Here is a 19,897-nt window from a genome sequence, read left to right as displayed (position 1 = left end):
CCCGTTCCTCTTTGGGTTGTATTGGGCCCCCAACACCATATTTGCACCCTGCACCCAGCCACCCATGTGCTGCTGGTGGTGTTCTGTCAGGCGAACAACGCCCATTGGGCTCAAAGGGCTTCAGCCCTCCCCCCCGTCGTGTGTGTCCGCCCGGCTGAGACAGCTTCCCGGGCACACTCACAGCCGCACCCGAGTACTTCACAGGTCTTTAAAAGACCATTTACAAGACCCTTAATTACAAACACCACATAACGCCCTGCACTGTGCACAACCCCATACAATAGAAGCAAACAACTTTGAATCCCAAGACCGCAAATGACATTCAGATTCAGAAAGCGCTTTGAGACCTTACGAATTGTGAGAAATCGCTATACAGATGCGCTAAACATAACGTATTGTAATATTCTGTGTTGAGGGGGGAGATGTGGGAGGAGACACGAGGAGGAAGGTGGAGACTCACGGGTGGGAGGAGGCGCGTTGGGAGGGGTGACGATGGTGGTGGGGGCGGCCCCTCCATCGCACAATAATAAGAAGATCCCTTGCAGCCCAGAAGGAGCTGCTTCGGCCCGGTCAGTGCGTGCTGCGAGGGGTTGGGTGGTGGGGCTGTGGGGGCATTTACTTTTCTCGAGCGGTGCCTTGGTGATGGCTTTGCGTCAGCGGCTCGGTTCATGGCGCTCCTCGCGCCCGGGGATAGGGGCTGTGCAGGGGGCTTCGGGTTAGGGCTAATCTCCATCCATGCAGCCGCCTAGTGAGGAAAACACATTCTAGTTGAGAAAGCACCACGGCGAGGGAAAGGAGAAGAGGGGGCCAAGGATACTGAAGGTCGCTTCAGTGAGAACGGAAGTACGGGGCAAAAGAAAGACGTCACGCGGCATGGAAGACATAGGAGAAAATGCTAGGTGTAGGTAGGCATATCTGCTAAGTTTCCGAGGTCTATGGGTGGTGCCTTGGTTCAATCATGTTTCTCCCCTTTGAATTCTGGGACTTGTAGTCCTGCTGTATAACGGAATAGACAAGAAGTCACGGAATTCAAAATAGAAAAACCCGTCCTGGAGCAGCACATTACGCGTGGACCCGGGAAGCTTTACAGAGCTGAGTTGGTGGGGGAAGTTCGACGGTGGAGGTTGTCCCAGCCCTGAAATAAAAAATATGGCCAGACTGAGTGTGACTAAGCTTCCTGCACCCCTTTTAGATTGAGCTCCCTCTATGCTTGGAGACCGGCTATGAGGGAGTATCTTGCCGCCACTCTCTTTCAGAATGTACCCCTGATCTTGATGGAGATGTTTGCCCTTCCTATTCTTAGCTCCCCGTATACATACACATTTCGAGGAAGTTTCTTCGCCCCATTTCAGAGTGCAGGTCCTGTGCATTCTGGATGTTTGACAGACCTATCTTTCGCGTCCAACTGACACGACTCCACTGTGTGCTCTGTGACAGTAAAAACCAGTCCATAGAGAGCCTCTTCGCCTCCCACTTCTCGCTAGAGGAAATTTCACCATGCACTCTGAGTGACTATTAAAGACGCTCCTTGACTCACTCACTTTCTTTCGTGTGCTTTGGTCGGCTGTGATAGCAGTTCACGAACCCCATTTAGGGTGAACTTCCGAATTCACCATAAGAAAGAATCCACGGTCTCCATTTGCGTTAACTCCAAAATGTGGTCTCTGAGCGGCTGAGACTGGTGCTCTCAGTGGACTTCCATCCGCCTGCACACGCGTAGGTGCGCCAGGGTCTTTGGTCTCCTCGGTGTCAACCCGCGTCCTGCGCAGCAGTCAAGAGATTCACTTGCCCCTCAAGAAAAACTCAACTGTGTGCTTTGACAGGCTGTGACGGACCCCTCGAGGTGAACTCTCAACATCGGACTGTGAGAGGGGTTTAGGGTTGGTTACTCGTGACTAAACCTTATTTTTCAATAAAATATAATACAAAATTAGAACATTATCTGCGATCTGTGAGGCAATGGGCTTTACGCCTGGCCTGGCCCCTTGTGTGGCCCTGAAGCCTGGGCCTTGCGACCTGCTGTTGACACCCGGGCTTCATGCACGCCCTCGAGAGTGGCCCTGAACTTTGGCACCCGGCTGTGGAGCAGACACTTCCTTGATGGCAGGCCTGGCCACGCGCCTTCTGGTCAGGCCTTCACACTCCTTGCTGGTACGACCTTAGGCAGGATTACCTGGGCGGGCTCTAGCATCAGACGGACACAAGCCACTCGGCACCTTTAACCGGGCTGGGAATCGATGCTGTGCCTTCTGTAACTTTTCAGATTCCCGCCTCGAAGGAATGTTGTCAGAAAATGCATATGCCATTGCACGCGGAGTGGGCGATTTTGAGGGGAGTGCGTTGAAGCCGGAGCGGGTTTGATAAAGAGAAGTGAGACGTGTGAGGGGCTGGAGGACAGAATAAAGGGGGTGTCCAGGTAATGCGCGGGGTGCTGCGTGGCGGGGTGCTATCAGAGGGAAACGAGTTCAGGTTAACATTTTGAGAGTAGTGATGCAGGCGTCTGGCAGTCACCGTGGTGCTGTGGGGCAACAAGTAGCAGCTTGAGGCAAAGGTGGTGAATAAACAGTATGCAGATAGGGGGGGGGGGGGTAGGTGCATGGCAGTAGGCAAAGTCTTAAACGATGGCATTGCATGAGGATGGTTATTAGTATATTTAGATTTTTTTGTGGTTGATGTAATGTTTGAGGGACCATACAGATCTGAGAAGCAATGAAGGTTGTCTACAAAGAGCAGCCTGGAAAATGTGCCCCCACACAAAGGCCAGAGGGCCCGTAAAAGAGTCACTCATGACCATGTCCCTCTGTAGCTTGCTGGAAGCGCTCCGCCCAGTGTTGCGGAATGGCTTGTGTACGGTTCTTCTGGTGCTCTTGGGTTCCAGTCTCATGCTAGCAGCTGTCTTTTCTTTTCGATGATTAACCTTGAGTGATGAGCTTTAACCTCTATGCTTTCACTGTCCTCCCTCTTTTCTTTGGCCCCATCCCTTTCCACTGCTTCTCCATGCCATCTCACCTCTTTCCTGCCTTCTCTACTCTTTCTTTCTTGACAGCCTTGCCATTGTCTGCTGTGGGCACCACTCGAAGCAAAAACCCTTGTCACGATTTGGGGGGTGATACGGGGTGCCCACAATGGAGGATAAACGAAAGAAGAGGAGCCCCAAGGTGTCCCTTACCCAGGCACCTCCGCCAGGGGTCTTGCGCAAGTTGCCAGTCCCTGCCAGCAAAAGTGCCACCTTCACCCTCTGCCCGCCTCACCCTCCCTCACCAAAACAGAGGAGCAAACTCAAGAGGTTAGTTGCTGGTGATGGAAGTGTGGGGTAGACATCAGTGAGTGATCTAATTAGAGTGCCCAGATCTTGGTGGTAGAGCCACGAAAGCTAGCTTCAAGCTCAGTGTTGGGCTCCTGGTAGAACTGGGCGACGTGGTCTAGAGAATAAGTTACTAGGAGCCAAATTCTTGTGGCCAGGTGTTGGGAGTAGACAACCTCGCCTCAGATAAGCCACCATCTTCTGTACTGGCTAGACTCAGACCATTAGGTGCCAACAGAAACTTAATGCTGGGTAAATGTTACAGTTGTCATAAAGAGGGAGGCACTTGCAAGGCTGACCTATTAGAGGTTAGCCCATAGAAATGCTAAATTATCAGTTGAAATATCAGCTTTTAGTTAAAATCCCTGAAATTCTGTACTGACAGGCTTGGGTCGTGAGATGCTTTGAAGCTCTTGTCTGTAGCAGAATACATTCAGATACTCCTGCCTGGTCACTTTTCCAATATGTGTGATCTGAAGTTGGACAGGTTGCCCTTCTAGCTGGTCTTCTATGTTTGTGAGTTCTGCCATTGCAGTCTTTCTTCTATGTCCATGGAATTTTCAGTTCTAGGGCTTTCAGTGGCCAAGAATGGCTGTAGTACACAAGAACATGGACTGTACAGTGCACATAACAATTTGCATTGTTTGTATGTGCTTGACTTACACACTGTGCATATCAACTGAGTGGCTGCTCATGCTATCGACAGTTGAAGGATGACAGACTGGGCTAGCCCTGCTATGATTCACACAATGGCCCTGCGGGATTTGAATGGGCGTTCAGCCCCATGAGCTACTGAATTTGTGAGCAGGCTCTGTTAATGCATGCTTACCCCCCTTGGTTTTCTTGTTTTTCTTTTCGTTTCTCATTTTCTTTCTTCCCTTACTTTGATCTTGCAATTCATTTTCCTTTTTTGTTGCCTTTGTTTATCTGGCGTTCTTTCTTCCCCATTCTCTTTCCCATTAACTCTTTCTTCTTACTCATTTTCTGTTTTTTAATTGATTTGTTCTTTTTATTTCTTTGCTTTTCTTTCTCGCATTCTTTTCTCCTCTCCATTCTTTTTCTTTTCTCTTAAGTACTCTTCTACTTTTGTTCTCTCATTCTTTCCTGTTGCTTTTTGGCCCTAGCGCTTTTTTATGATTCTGTTTTTTGCCTTCCTTCGTGCAATTTCATCATAGCCATATCTTGGGTTTCTCTTTAAGTTTCCCTCACATTTCGTCTTTCACGTTTTATTTCGTTCCTTAGTTTTTCATGGTCTCTTTTTTTCTTTTCTTCATTTTCTGTTTCTTCTCTTTGATTTCTTTCTTTAATTTCCTCTTTTTAGTCTGGCCTAGAACCTTATGTTCTCTAAAAACAATTCTATATTCTTTCATCATAGCCATATTTTAGGGTTCTATTTACTTTTCCCAGTTTTTTCACCTTTTCTGCAGTTCTTAGGTTTTTTTGCTCCTTCTTTTTCTTTAATTTTCTGTTTCTTCTTTGATTTCTTTCTGTAATTTCCTTTTATTTAGGCCTGACCTAGAGCCTCATCTATATATACGAATAAATGAAGAAGGCTGACTGAAGGCCATATGTGTTGAACGTGTCTACCTATATACACACACACACATTTAAACACATACAGACAGACATACATAAATACATATACACATATAAGGAGCCGTCAGTCCGCCTTCTTCATCTATTGGTGTGTTCAATTGTCAGTCATATATTTTGCTTCCGCCCACCACAGCCTACAACTTAGGGCAATGGATCAGCCCACCCCATCCATTGGCTAACTTTAATGTGAATGACGTTTTTTTCTTCCACATGTGCACCTCCGCCTAGAAATTAGTTCACTTTACTGCCAGGACTGGTAGGTCAACATTTGCTTTCATTTTGCTATCGTTTCATGTTTTTTTTATTCATCTATTTTTGCAATATATCATTTGTACTTACTTTTTTGCTAACATATGCAGGTCACCTTCAGGGGGCAGCATTTTACTCTTTATTACGCTTACACTTTTAATGTCTATTTGCATATGTTTGCAAAAAAGAAATACAAAAAATCACAGGTTTGCTAATGCTGGACGAATTGTCTTTGTCAGTGCTTGCCTCCTTTAAGGTAGTGCTGCTCATTTCCCCTTAATTGGGTTTTATGTCACTTTACAGGACATATTGGTTTTAACTTTTCTGGTCTTCACCTAGAAAGCCGTTTGTTGGAAGGGACTGCTCATTCTTTAGTCATTTGAGGGTCTTCCAGCAAAAAACACTTCTCGAATGATCCCACGGACTGCATGAGGGGTGTTTCATGTTCTAAGTGTCCATCTTCTCACAGACCATGGCTCATCATGTCTCCCCACAGGGCACTCAAGGAGAAGGCCCGGGCCCCTCAGCCTGCAGGCAGCTCGGTGACTGGGGCTCCCCTGCAGCACTCCTTCCTGACGGACGTGTCTGACGTGTGCGACATGGAGAGCGGCCTCCTGAACCTCCTGAACGACTTCCATTCTGGGAAACTGCAGGCCTTTGGTGAGCTGGGAGGAGCTGTGTGTCCATCTGAGCACAAGGGCCCTTGATGGCGCTGGACATCGCCGCCCTCCACCAGGGCTGTGTAGGGAGCTGAGCACAAGGACCTAGTGACAGCCAGGAGTATAAAGTCTTGGGGTGCCACAGAGCTGGGTATCTCAGTCTGAGAATAATGCCCCCCGAGTGCTCTGGGCATCCCAGGCCATGTGAGAGGGCTCCTGGTGGTGAAGGGTGTGGTGTTCCGAGCACAAGGGTCCTTCTGCAGAGAGGTCTGAGGGTTCTTAGAAGGAGCCGGATATCTGTCTCAGAATAGGGGTCCTGTCCTCAGCAATGTCTGTTTGAGCAGAGACGTTTTAAGGCATGGGCAGTGGGGGCTCTGGCGCAGGGCCCCAACCTTTCAGAGGGGCCACCTGGGGCCACATTACACATGGCTGTACCGGCACTAGTTGTCGATGTGTGCCAGAGTATGTTTGTGTTAATGTGCGATTGCGCACAAATACAATATGCGCACAGACGCAAACCCACATAAACACAGATCTCAAAGTCTGCGCCAACATCTCGGCGCATTACAAACCGATTCTCTGTAATACGATCGGGCGCATACTCTGGTGCGCTGCTACACTTGGCGCCGGCATGCGTAATACGCCCCTGATAGAGACAGCTCTGTTCTCACCCAGGTGACCTTAAATAATTCTGAAGCAGATTGTTTTAAACACCGCTTTTCTTTTAATTTATCTTTAATGTGATTCGTGTGTGAGTCTTTTACAGACATTTTGCAGAGAAATGTGATTGTTTCATGCAACAACCATAAAAAAGTTTATTTTAATTCAAAACAGGACCTCGCATAGGATTAGAAATGGAAAACTGTCACAGAAATGATGCGCAATAAAATGAATGAGCGGCTGCTGTGTTACAGAATAAAAAACACAGGCCACTATCCCTGAGCGTTAGATGTAAACACATGTAGAATTTGGACCAGAGTGCCTGTGCACTGTCAGTGACCTGCCTATGAGGGTATGAAAGAGCTGATATTGGATCAAAAATTCAAAGCTATCGAACAGGGGCCCTCAAAATAGGTTTGGCCCAGGTCCCCAAAAAACTTTAGATGTCCCTGTGTTTGAGTGCTCTCAAGGGCACTAGGTATCTCTGTACCAGCACAGAAGCCCTTGAATCCCTCGAGCGCAGGGTTCATAAAGGAAACTGGTGTTTCTGTCCAAGTAGAAGGCCTCACGTGTGTCTCGGGTATGTCTGTCCGCACACAAAGGCCTTCCAGTCAGCCATGAGTTTGTCTATGAGTTATCAAGGGAGTTGGTGTCTCATGTGCAAGCCAAGGGAACTCGATGCCGGCACGGAGGGGCAAACTGCAAAGGTGCTCCAGGGAGCTAGTGTCTGTGTCAGAGTACAAAGGCCATTGTGGTAGCTAAGGGTTTTTTCCATACGATGCCCTTGAGGGAGATGTGTATCTCGGCCCAGCAAGAGGTCTGTAGATATATGTACATTGCAAACCATGCAATATTTCATTCGGTACTCCACTCCAGGGGACACGTTGTCTAAACAACTTGTTGAAGAATGGTCAACCATAACCCCTAAAAATAAGCCAAGCAATAAAATCCTTTGGGTATCCCTGACACTCTCAGACACAATCACATCCACTGTAAATGAAAAGAGCACCACAGGATGGCTAAGATAGCTCACAGACCGCCCTTTCGTCCTTTCACAGACGAATGGAGTTTTCACCACCCGATATTTACCACAAACATTAGAGATAAAATACAGTTCCCAGCGCATCCCAAAAAAAGTCACCCCAATTCAGTGTGCAATAAAACGACAGAACTCTGTGTAACAGGATATTTCAGGCAGCTGAGCCCACAGAGTGATGTAGTCACAACAATAGCTGATGTATGTATAGAGTGTCTGATCACATCAATGGCGGCCATACCAGTGAACTGCTGAATTCCTCGGGTTTTCTGGGCTGGTTAGTGCCTTCCTCGCATTAGGTTCTGTTTTTGTTATTGATGGCGAGGGTATGTTTAGCCCTGTCTGTGAGCCCAGTGGTCAGGCTGTCCGGTGAGGGCCGGCCGCCGCCTCCCATCACCACGGCAACCCGTTGACAGGTGAATGTCTCTTTCACGGTATGGTCTAGTCTTGTGATGCGGTGATTGGCTCTTATCCACGCTCTCCTAAGCCCGAGTTCTGACCTTGCTCGTTCTCGCGCCCTGCAGGGAAGGTCTGCTCTTTCGAGCAACTGGAGCACGTGCGAGAGATGCAGGAGAAGCTCGCGCGCCTGCACTTCAGCCTGGACATCTGTGTGGAGGAGGTCAGCGAGGAGCAGAAGAAGCCAGTGGCCGACCAGAACCTGGAGCAGCTGCTGACCAACGTAAGTAGCCACATGTTTACGTGGCGTTTCATACCCGGCTTGTTTCTAAGGATTCAAAGATCTAAGGCCAACGTACAGTTACGTCATTTTCCAGACCTATTCAATGGGGAGAAGGGGATTAGATCCAAGGTGTTCTACTTCAACAGCTGACAGCTTGGTCAATTGACCACATCCCCTCCCAGACTGAAACCGAAGCCCACCAAGCATTCCTTTAGCCACAGCATTACCGGGGCGGCGCCATAAGGGGGGAGAATTAGGAATTTCAGGTGTCCGGGAATATCTGCCATAGGGAGCAAGAACCTGAAATAATGTTACTGGCTTTAATTCTCTAAATTGTATTTTGTTTTCTTGTTTTCCAGTTGGAGGAGCTGAGCAGTTCCATGTATCCTTTCATGATGTATGTTGCAAGCGGTTTTAAGAACGAGGCTGGCCTTGTTCTCAGCAACTGATAGCATAGCAGGTTACTTTAATACCCGGCTCGAACATACCAGGGTATGGTCTCACCCAAAACTAGCATTGCAGGTTACATTAAAACCCACTAGTAACATAGCAGGGTATGTTCTCACCCAAACTAGTTTAGCAGGTTACATTAATACCAAGCTGTTACATACCATGATATGTTGACACGCAAACTAGCATGGCTGGTTATTTTAACACCCAGCTCTGACATACTAGGGTATGTTCTCATCCAAAGGTAGCATAGCAGGTTATTTTAACACCCAGCTCTAACATATCAGGATATGTTTTTACCCAAAACTAGCATAGCAGGTTTCATTAACAGCTAGCTGTGAAATACTAGTATATGTTCTCACCCTAACTAGCATAGCAGGTTACATTAACACCCAGCTGGAACATATCAAGGTATGGTCTCACCCAAACTAGCAGGTTCATTAACACCCAGCAGTAACATACCATGGTATTTTCTCACCTAAACTAGCATAGCAGGTTATTTTAAAACCCAGCTCTGACATGCCAAGATATGCTCTTACCCAAAGCCCGCATAGTAGAATACATAAACACCCAATAGTAACATGCCAGGATATGGTCTCACCCTAACTAGTATAGAAGGTTACTTTAACACCCATATCTAACATACCAGGGTATGTTCTCACCCGAACTAGCACAACAGGTTATTTTAACACCCAGCTCTGACATACTAGGGTATGTTCTCATCCAAAGGTAGCATAGCAGGTTACATTAACACCCAGCTCTAACATACCAGGATATGTTCTCACCAAAACTAATAGTAATTGCATGTATATAGCGCTTACTACCCCCATGAGACGTCGACTTGCTTTTCATCAAAAAGCACTCTACTCAGGAGCTCAAAAATGATTAGTGGCGAATTAGTGTATGGAGATATGAAATTCATTTGAGCGGTGGACGTGTGAGTTTGTAATTTGGATTGAAAAAGGACAGACAGTGGAGGGATAGGAGAGGTAAGGGTTTGCATTTCTAAAGCCTTTTCTACCTCTGATGAGGTGTTGAAGCGCTTTTCGGCAGGTAGCCCGCTACTCCGAAACCCAAATAGGATTAGAGGAGAATTAGTATAGAGACATATGAAGTCAGTTTTAGCGTTGGACATGTGAGTCTGTTAGTTGGATTGGAAAGGATAGTTGATGGATAGAAGAGGGAATGCAGGTTACATTAACACCCAGCTGTAATATCGCAGTAGATGTTCTCACCCAAAACTAGAACTGCAGGTTAAATTAACACCCAGCCGTAACATCCCAGTATATGTTCTAACCTAAAACTAGCACTGCAGGTTACATTAACACCCAGTCGTAACATCGCAGTATATGGTCTAACCTAAAACTAGCACTGCAGGTTACATTAACACCCAGCCGTAACATCCCAGTATATGTTCTAACCTAAAACTAGCACTGCAGGTTACATTAACACCCAGCCGTCACATCCCAGTATATGTTCTAACCTAAAACTAGCACTGCAGGTTACATTAACACCCAGCCGTAACATTGCAGTATATGGTCTAACCTAAAACTAGCACTGCATGTTATATTAACACCCAGCCCTAACATCCCGATATATGTTCTAACCTAAAACTAGCACTGCAGGTTACATTAACACCCAGCCGTCACATCCCAGTATATGTTCTAACCTAAAACTAGCACTGCAGGTTACATTAACACCTAGCCGTAACATCGCAGTATATGGTCTAACCTAAAACTAGCACTGCATGTTATATTAACACCCAGCCCTAACATCCCGATATATGTTCTAACCTAAAACTAGCACTGCAGGTTAAATTAACACCCAGCCGTAACATCGCAGTATATGGTCTAACCTAAAACTAGCACTGCAGGTTACGTTAACACCCAGCCGTAACATCCCAGTATATGTTCTAACCTAAAACTAGCACTGCAGGTTACATTAACACCCAGCCGTCACATCCCAGTATATGTTCTAACCTAAAACTAGCACTGCAGGTTACATTAACACCCAGCCGTCACATCCCGGTATATGGTCTAACCTAAAACTAGCACTGCAGGTTACATTAACACCCAACCGTCACATCCTTGTATATGTCCTAACCTAAAACTAGCATAGCAGGTTTCATTAACACCCAGCCCTAACATCCAAGTATATGTTCTAACCTAAAACTAGCACTGCAGGTTACATTAACACCCAGCCGTCACATCCTGGTATATGTTCTAACCTAAAACTAGCATAGCAGGTTTCATTAACACCCAGCCCTAACATCCAAGTATATGTTCTAACCTAAAACTAGCACTGCAGGTTACACTAACACCCAGCCCTAACATCCAAGTATATGGTCTAACCTCAAACTAGCACTGCAGGTTACATTAACACCCAGCCGTAACATCGCAGTATATGGTCTAACCTAAAACTAGCACTGCAGGTTACATTAACACCCAGCCCTAACATCGCAGTATATGGTCTAACCTCAAACTAGCACTGCAGGTTATATTAACACCCAGCCGTCACATCCCGGTATATGGTCTAACCTAAAACTAGCACTGCAGGTTACATTAACACCCAGCCGTCACATCCTGGTATATGTTCTAACCTAAAACTAGCACTGCAGGTTACATTAACACCCAGCCGTCACATCCTGGTATATGTTCTAACCTAAAACTAGCACTGCAGGTTTCATTAACACCCAGCCCTAACATCCAAGTATATGGTCTAACCTCAAACTAGCACTGCAGGTTACATTAACACCCAGTTGTCACATCCCAGTATATGGTCTAACCTAAAACTAGCACTGCAGGTTACATTAACACCCAGCCCTAACATCCCAGTATATGGTCTAACGTAAAACTAGCACTGCAGGTTACATTAACACCCAGCCGTAACATCGCAGTATATGGTCTAACCTAAAACTAGCACTGCAGGTTACATTAACACCCAGCCGTAACATCGCAGTATATGTTCTAACCTAAAACTAGCACTGCAGGTTACATTAACACCCAGCCCTAACATCCCAGTATATGTTCTAACCTAAAACTAGCACTGCAGGTTACATTAACACCCAGCCGTAACATCGCAGTATATGTTCTAACCTAAAACTAGCACTGCAGGTTATATTAACACCCAGCCCTAACATCCCAGTATATGGTCTAACCTAAAACTAGCACTGCAGGTTACATTAACACCCAGCCCTAACATCCCAGTATATGGTCTAACGTAAAACTAGCACTGCAGGTTACATTAACACCCAGCCCTAACATCCCAGTATATGGTCTAACGTAAAACTAGCACTGCAGGTTACATTAACACCCAGCCGTCACATCGCAGTATATGTTCTAACCTAAAACTAGCACTGCAGGTTACATTAACACCCAGCTGTCACATCCCAGTATATGGTCTAACCTCAAACTAGCACTGCAGGTTACATTAACACCCAGCCGTCACATCGCAGTATATGGTCTAACCTAAAACTAGCACTGCAGGTTATATTAACACCCAGCCGTCACATCGCAGTATATGTTCTAACCTAAAACTAGCACTGCAGGTTACACTAACACCCAGCCCTAACATCCCAGTATATGGTCTAACGTAAAACTAGCACTGCAGGTTACATTAACACCCAGCCCTAACATCCCAGTATATGGTCTAACGTAAAACTAGCACTGCAGGTTACATTAACACCCAGCCGTCACATCGCAGTATATGTTCTAACCTAAAACTAGCACTGCAGGTTACATTAACACCCAGCTGTCACATCCCAGTATATGGTCTAACCTCAAACTAGCACTGCAGGTTACATTAACACCCAGCCGTCACATCGCAGTATATGGTCTAACCTAAAACTAGCACTGCAGGTTATATTAACACCCAGCCGTCACATCGCAGTATATGTTCTAACCTAAAACTAGCACTGCAGGTTACACTAACACCCAGCCGTAGCCTAGTAGCTTGCATTGTCATCCAGTGACCCGGCGGCCCTTGTTCTCTCCCACTGGTAACACAGGGCTCCGATCGAACTCAGCAATGACCCGTGGACCGAATTACCGAGTTATAAAATAGCGTGCCCAATTCACACCCAGACACAACACGGTAAACCCCGCTCTTGGGCAGCAATAATGAGGCCTTCCCCGTTTTAAGGGACTTGTATCATGACATGGCCGGTTGTTATGGAGTGGTGTGATGCAGGGATTCGTTCTCACCCAGCAGCATCACGATGGGCCTGTTCTTGCTTACCCTAGCCACGGCCGGCAGCGCTCACTCCCGGGACCGCATGACTGGCCCCATTCTCACTCATCCGTAACAGGCTGGCTCCAGTCCTCGCCCACTGCTACCCGGCAGGCGCAGGCCACATTCTCAGTAAATAACAATGCGTAAAGCTAATTGTCACCCAGGAGTAACACGTCACGTGGGCTTTGTTCTCACCCAGGGGCAGCACCGCTAGTCCATTTCCCACCTACTAACTTCGTGGACTCGTTTCCCCCCCAACACTATGACGGCATCTAGAGCATCTTCATTAAATGCATAAACCCTGGCTGTCTTCACTCATGTGCAGGATGCTAGAACAGAACACGCAGAGCCTGTCTGAAGGCAATGCGCGTTTCCATAAATTCATACAGCTAAAAATATAAAACCCATCAGGAAATTAAACATCGACTTAAAAGGCAGCATTGTGAACGAGACCCTTTTCGTTGCACTCATGGGACGGAATAAAATGAAAGGAAACTTTCTGACTAGGCTTACAGCCCCACCTAGAGGACACACTGTACTGGCTTGGTGAGTCAGCCCGGTAGATCCAGAGTCCCAGACCGAGGCACAGCGGCAGGCCCTCGCCAGCCATCGTCTATTGAAGGACTTGGACAGGGCTTTAAGTGGGATGAAAAAACGGGGGAGGAGGGGGGTGAGGGGGGTCTCAAAGTGGTGTGGCCGATATAATTAAGGGCGTGGCTTAACACATTCATGCTAAAAATATGTGCTCAGTATAATGTGCCGCCCGACTGGTATTTTGCTGCTTCGGTTATTGCCTCCACATATATAGTACACTAAGTAACATTACACCTACAACAAGACAGGGCTATTGGCTTTGTCAAAGGTAGTTAGTTGGATAAGATAAATATACTACATGCATACATACTACTATGGCTTCGTTGTATATAATATTGCAAATGGTTTAGTTCTTGCACGAGAGAGGTTGTGGAGTAATGGCTAGAGCTGCCAACTTTGGAGCTGAGGAAGCAGGTTTGAGTCTCAGCCTTGGCTCAATAACTTTGTTTCGCGGCAAATCACTTAATCGTCCATGCATGCCAAAAAAGAAATGAATATGTCCTTGGTGCTCATGTAAAGGCACGTTGAGTTTTGCAATATAGATCTGCCAAAAATAAGTTACATAAACAAGCATTTGCAATGCAATAGGTCTCGCATTTATAAGAGTTTGAGCTATTGGCATTGTAAAATTTCAATGCCTTTTATTTATGTTTTGGTTTTAAAACAAATAAAAGGCATTGTCTTTTACAATGTCAGTAGCATAAACTCGCATAAAAGCAGTGTGTGGAGTGCAGCAGTGTGCGGTGTGCAGCAGTGTGCGGCGTGCAGCAGTGTGCGGCGTGCAGCAGTGTGGGGCGTGCAGCAGTGTGTGGCGTGCAGCAGTGTGTGGCGTGCAGCAGTGTGTGGCGTGCAGCAGTGTGTGGCGTGCAGCAGTGTTTCGTGTAGCAGTGTGAGGCATGCAGCAGTGTGCGGCGTGCAGCAGTGTGCGGCGTGCAGCAGTGTGCCGTGCAGCAGTGTGTGGCGTGCAGCAGTGTTTCATGTAGCATTGTGCAGCAGTGTGTGGCGTGCAGCAGTGTGTGGCGTGCAGCAGTGTGTAGTGTGCAGCAGTGTGTGGCGTGCAGCAGTGTGCAGCGTGCAGCAGTGTGCAGCATTGTGAGGCGTGCAGCAGTGTTTCGTGTAGCAGTGTGCAGCATGCAGCAGTGTGCGGCGTGCAGCAGTGTGTAATGCAGCAGTGTGGCGTGCGGTAGTGTGTGGCGTGCAGCTGTGTGTGGCGTGCAGCAGTGTGTGGCGTGCAGCAGTGTTTCGTGTAGCAGTGTGAGGCATTCAGCACTGTGGCGTGCAGCAGCGTGCAGCAGTGTGCCTCGTGCAGCAGTGTGCCTCGTGCAGCAGTGTGCGTCGTGCAGCAGTGTCAGTCGTGCAGCAGTGTCATGCAGCATGCAGCAGTGAGTAATGCAGCAGTGTGCAGCAGTGTGTGCGGCGTGCAGCAGTGTGTGCGGCGTGCAGCAGTGTGTGCCGTGCAGCAGTGTTTCGTGTAGCATTGTGCGGCGTGCAGCAGTGTGTGCGGCGTGCAGCAGTGTGTGCCGTGCAGCAGTGTTTCGTGTAGCAGTGTGTGGCGTGCAGCAGTGTGTGGCGTGCAGCAGTGTGTGGCGTGCAGCAGTGTGTGGCGTGCAGCAGTGTGTGGCGTGCAGCAGTGTGCGGCGTGCAGCAGTGTGCGGCGTGCAGCAGTGTGCTGTGTGTGGCGTGCAGCAGTGTGCGGCGTGCAGCAGTGTGCTGTGTGTGGCGTGCAGCAGTGTGCGGCGTGCAGCAGTGTGAGGCATGCAGCACTGCGTGGCGTGCAGCGGCGTGCAGCAGTGTGCTGCGTGCAGCAGCGTGCTGCATGCAGCAGTGTCGTGCAGCATGTAGCAGTGAGTAATGCAGCAGTGTGCGGCGTGCAGCAGTGTGCGGCATGCAGCAGTGTTTCATGTAGCAGCGTGCAGCAGTGTGCGGTGTGCAGCAGTGTGCGGCATGCAGCAGTGTGTGGCGTGCAGCAGTGTGTGGCGTGCAGTGGCGTGCAGCAGTGTGTGTCGTTTAGCAGTGTGTGGCGTGCAGCAGTATGTGGCGTGCAGCAGTGTGAGGCGTGCAGCAGTGTTTCGTGCAGCAGTGTGCGGCGTGCAGCAGTGTGCGGCGTGCAGCAGTGTGTAATGCAGCAGTGTGTAATGCAGCAGTGTGTGGCGTGCGGTAGTGTGCGGCGTGCATCAGTGTGTGGTGTGCAGCAGTGTGCGGCGTGCAGCAGGATGTGGCGTGCAGCAGTGTTTCGTGTAGCAGTGTGAGGCATGCAGCAGTGTGCGGCGTGCAGCAGTGTGCGGCGTGCAGCAGTGTGCGGCGTGCAGCAGTGGGCTGCATGCAGCAGTGTTGTGCAGCATGCAGCAGTGAGTAATGCAGCAGTGTGCGGCATGCAGCAGTGTGCGGCGTGCAGCAGCGTGCAGCAGTGTGTGCCGTGCAGCAGTGTTTCGTGTAGCAGTGTGTGGCGTGCAGCAGTGTGTGGCGTGCAGCAGTGTGTGGCGTGCAGCAGTGTGTGGCATGCAGCAGTGTGCGGCCTGCAGCAGTGTGAGGCGTGCAGCAGTGTTTCGTGTAGCAGTGTGCGGCGTGCAGCAGTGTGCAGCAGTGTGTAATGCAGCAGTGTGCGGCGTGCAGCAGTGTGCGGCGTGCAGCAGTGTGTGGCGTGGTTTGTAAACAACAAGAAAAGCGGACATCAAAGGAAGGGTGGGAGGGAACGAGCATATGGGGTGTGAGTTATAAAGAAAGTTCTGGCGAAAGCAGTCTGCTGCTTTCAAGTCCGATGCCAGATGCCAGCTTCGCGCTTGAATGCCTCACATGCACTGGCCATAAACCGCATTCCTAAGGTCTTGTGCCCCTTACTAAATCTCTCTGAATGCGTGAGGCAGCGCACGCGCAGGATGTAGCTGCTGGCAAATGGAATGCGCGTGGTTTTGCGCGTAACCGCCACCCGATCCACCTGGGAAGCCTTTGGGAGCATTTTTGGAAGCCCCTACATAAGTCTCGCTGAGCGATTGCTTACGCGATAGCCAGGCGAGACCTAAAAACAGAGACATGTTGCAGAGTTAAGATTTTTTATCCATTCTGAGAGTGAAAATGCAGTGCCCGGTAGGGCCCACTTAAAGCCCTGGACTTGGGGTTTAGAAATAGAGCTCAGCTTCCATGCTCTTGACTCGACTGGGGAGGAAGCAGGCGTTTGAGTTTAATGAACACGGCCATGGCGCATGATTGGTGGTAAAGGGAAGTGTTCTCCATGTTGGCATCTTGATTCATATTAATAAACACTGCTGGTCCTGCCCAGGTGTGGGATCCACGGCCCATAACTCTTCAGTGCTTATGATGTCAATGAATATACCAATAAAATGGAACTTTTTTTTTCCCTTTTTTCTCTAATGGGGTCTTAATTATTATTTATAAATACTGAATAGAGCATGCGGACAACTGCCTCTAACAAGCATTTGCAATGCAATAGGTCTCGCATTATAAAAGTGTGAGCAGTTGGCATTGCTAATAATAATGCAACACTAGCTATTGGCATTGTAAATGATAATGCCATTTATTTATATGTTTGTTTTATAAAATAGATAAAAAAGGCATTGTCATGAACAATGACAATAGCTGAAACTTTTGCAAATGCGAGACCTATTGCATTGCAAATGCTTGTTTCAGTACTGCAGGCTTTTTAAAAGTTTTAGTCACTACACAAAATGAAATCCATTTTATCAGCGTTGCCAGTGCTCCTTTATGTTTAATGCCCTAAATGAAACACAATGTTCTAAGCAGATTGCTAAACAGCATCTCCAGCCCCTATCACAATGTCTCACTTCATGCTGGACAGTGGGCACCCTGTTTTTATGCAGCGCCAAGACGGGGTGAATTAAAGCACAGACTGAGGTCTGTCAGCCTCCGAGGCTCAAACCATTCCTTGCAACAGTCCTCTGTGTCAAGGTATTGCCATGTGTACAGCACACACTCGGCAACAGAAAGTGGTTTCAAAGTTGGGGGTGACTTCCCAAACTTTCCGGAGGTGTTCATCGTGTTTGCTGACAGCGTATTTATGCTGACAGCCCAAAAAACTGTTTGTGGGTGTGGTTGTGTGGGTGTGGTTGTGTGTTTGTGTGTGTGTGGTTGTTTGTGTGTGTGGTTGTGTGTGTGTTTGTGTGTTTGTGTGCCATAAAGAGATCATCAAAGACCTAAATCAGGTGGGGGAAAGCAAACCCATGATTGTTATTAATTGCATCCACCCCGTGCCCTTTGTGCCTTTAATAACTTGCGGACAAAAGCACTAATAGCCTGTAGACAATACTGGAATCTGTTCTGGCAAATTAAAAAGTCACTCCCTCTAATGCTAAAAGTCAAAGCTGGCACAAGTCAATTCCTTTAAATATCCACCCAAGTAATCCTGCTTAAAGTTTAACATTCCAGGAAAGTACAAACCCGTGAAAGGTCAGGCACCAGCTAATCTGAGACCTTGGCGAAGCTCCTCGGAGTGGAAAGCGCCGGTGAGAAGCACTGATAAGTAGAGCCGCGTGCGCGCACACAGAGAAACAAATTAAAACTGGGAGCGAGACAGAGATGGCTTTCTATAGGCAAATTACTTAAGAGATGGAGTAAAACCTGAAGCAGCCTGCATTATGTGGCCAAGGAGAAGCGGTGGCCAGCGGCAGCACTGAATGAGGCCTGTGATTCCGTTCAGTTTTTTTTCTTCCCTCAGCAAAAATGGTTTATTGTAAGCACCTTAATATACATGACCTTTTTGTGCTTTGCCCACATGTGATTTCCTACTTGCCCTTCTTGTTCGAAATGCAACATTTCTACTATTTGCATGCTTCTGACAAGCTGCTCAGCTGTTTAAAGTGAGCTGCGCTGGTGACGTCACACCACTGGCTAGCCCTGCTATCTTGTCAAAAGGGCATCGTTTGATTATGTCTACTTCAGCAGCCCGACTCGGATTCACATTTTTTTCTGCAAAGGCGCCTACCTGCACTTTTGTAACCACGCCTATGGCGAAGAGCAAGCAAACATTACAAATAAAACAAGTATTAATGGAGAGGCTATGGCACTGCTGACTCGAGCGGGAGATCCCGGCTCGAGTCTCTGCTTTGTAACATTTTGTGATTCTGGGAAAATCACTTAATTTCTCTCTGTGATAAGTTGTCAATATATATGTGCTGCAAGACAAAAAAAAGCGCGGAATGTGGCGCTTTTATGGACGCTCTACTAATTAAACAAGAGAGGGTCAGTAGTGTGTTGACGAGGGAGAAGAGAAGTGGGGGCAGTGCGATGAGGAGGGCTAGTAGCAGTGCGAGGAGGAAGAATTACATTTTAAGTGAACTTTACGTTATCCTTCGGTGAAGTTACTGGCCTTCTAAAAGATAAGAGAGCCAGACTGCAGAAAGTAATAAAACAAACGAAAAGGGCTACAAAGGGACAACGGAGGAACGAGGCAAGTATAAAATAAAAAGCAGGAAGTGGGATAAGGGAGGGAGTGGCAAATGGTGAGCACTTTTGCGGCCGCTTTGATGTTCTCAGTGGCCGCGCGGCTCACTGAGAACATCAAAGCGGCTGTGAAAGTGATCACACAGGCTGACAAATGGTGCGCGCGCCCGGCACACATGCACTGTATTTGGAGGTCTGAAAAGCACCAGTCTGCACTTCTAAATCCCCGCTTACTAAAGCTCTCGCCAGAGCAGCGCTAAAGCGCTGGCTCAGGCGAGACATAAAAAGCAGGCTGGATAGCTGTGAGGATTCGAAAGCAAGAGAAATAGAAAAGACATTCATCCATGTAGATTCTCCAAAATGACAGGGCAGTGAAAGCAACAAACCCAGCAAGCAGTGGACCTGGCTACATTGAAGAGTTGACCCCTTGTCCCACTCTTACCCTCCAGTATGATGATGATAATTTAGGAGAAAGGCAGTGAGTGGGGAGAAAGGCAGTGAGTGGAAACGTCTGAAACTAAAGAGGCCTCTTTGAGTTGTGTTTTCTTTCTGTTCCTGTGTCCGCCATCCATCCCTGAACCGGGGGTACCGAGGGAAGTGCCAGGGGTACCGAAAGGAGGTTAGGAGTGGCAGCCACTAGTCCTGTCCCGTGTTCCTTCCCTGGAAGGTTTGTGTTTGAGAGTCTGCGTAGAGAGAGCTTAAGAGCACGCACATCAGGGCAGTGAAAACCCGACAGCCATCACCCCTGCTCCAGGGGTGGGAGGGCCATGCAGAGTTAGTAAACGGAGACCCCAACCCGGACCGCTGCACCAGAGGCCTAGAGCTGCCTCTCATTTCTCCTCACATCCATCCTCCAAAACGCTGCCTGTCCTCACACCGGTGCGATGCAGCTCCTGCCCTGCCATCATTGTAAACAAGCACTGGCTGCTGAAGGGACACACCTCCTGTGTCACGACTGTGAGAGGCATTTTGTATGGCACCGGGGGACCTTTTCGCCAGAGGGAGACATGAATCTGAGTCCCAGA

The 19,897-nt window shown here is 48.0% G+C and overlaps 1 protein-coding gene across 3 annotated transcripts in view; it reads left to right on the top strand.

Annotated features, from left to right (window-relative positions):
* Nucleotides 1-471: 471 nt before the first annotated feature.
* The window catches only part of CCDC28B (coiled-coil domain containing 28B), a 33,660-nt gene continuing 14,234 nt past the window's right edge, over nucleotides 472-19,897 (top strand). Inside the window, exons 1-5 of one of the 3 annotated variants that reach the window (XM_085648433.1) lie at nucleotides 472-569; nucleotides 3,047-3,286; nucleotides 5,646-5,809; nucleotides 8,029-8,183; nucleotides 8,543-8,565. In XM_085648433.1, coding sequence (XP_085504559.1) covers nucleotides 3,126-3,286; nucleotides 5,646-5,809; nucleotides 8,029-8,183; nucleotides 8,543-8,565 — 503 coding nt within the window. In that variant the 5' untranslated portion in view covers nucleotides 472-569; nucleotides 3,047-3,125. Of the gene's footprint in view, nucleotides 570-782; nucleotides 906-3,046; nucleotides 3,287-5,645; nucleotides 5,810-8,028; nucleotides 8,184-8,542; nucleotides 8,566-19,897 lie in introns of those variants that run through there. The other 2 variants (XM_085648434.1, XM_085648435.1) reach the window with 2 other exon arrangements.

The sequence above is a fragment of the Triturus cristatus genome, chromosome 3_2, assembly GCF_964204655.1.
Source record: "Triturus cristatus chromosome 3_2, aTriCri1.1, whole genome shotgun sequence".
Classification (NCBI taxonomy): Eukaryota; Metazoa; Chordata; class Amphibia; order Caudata; family Salamandridae; genus Triturus; species Triturus cristatus.
Note: the sequence above shows the minus strand (reverse complement) of the source record. Positions and strands in the feature narration are given on the sequence as shown.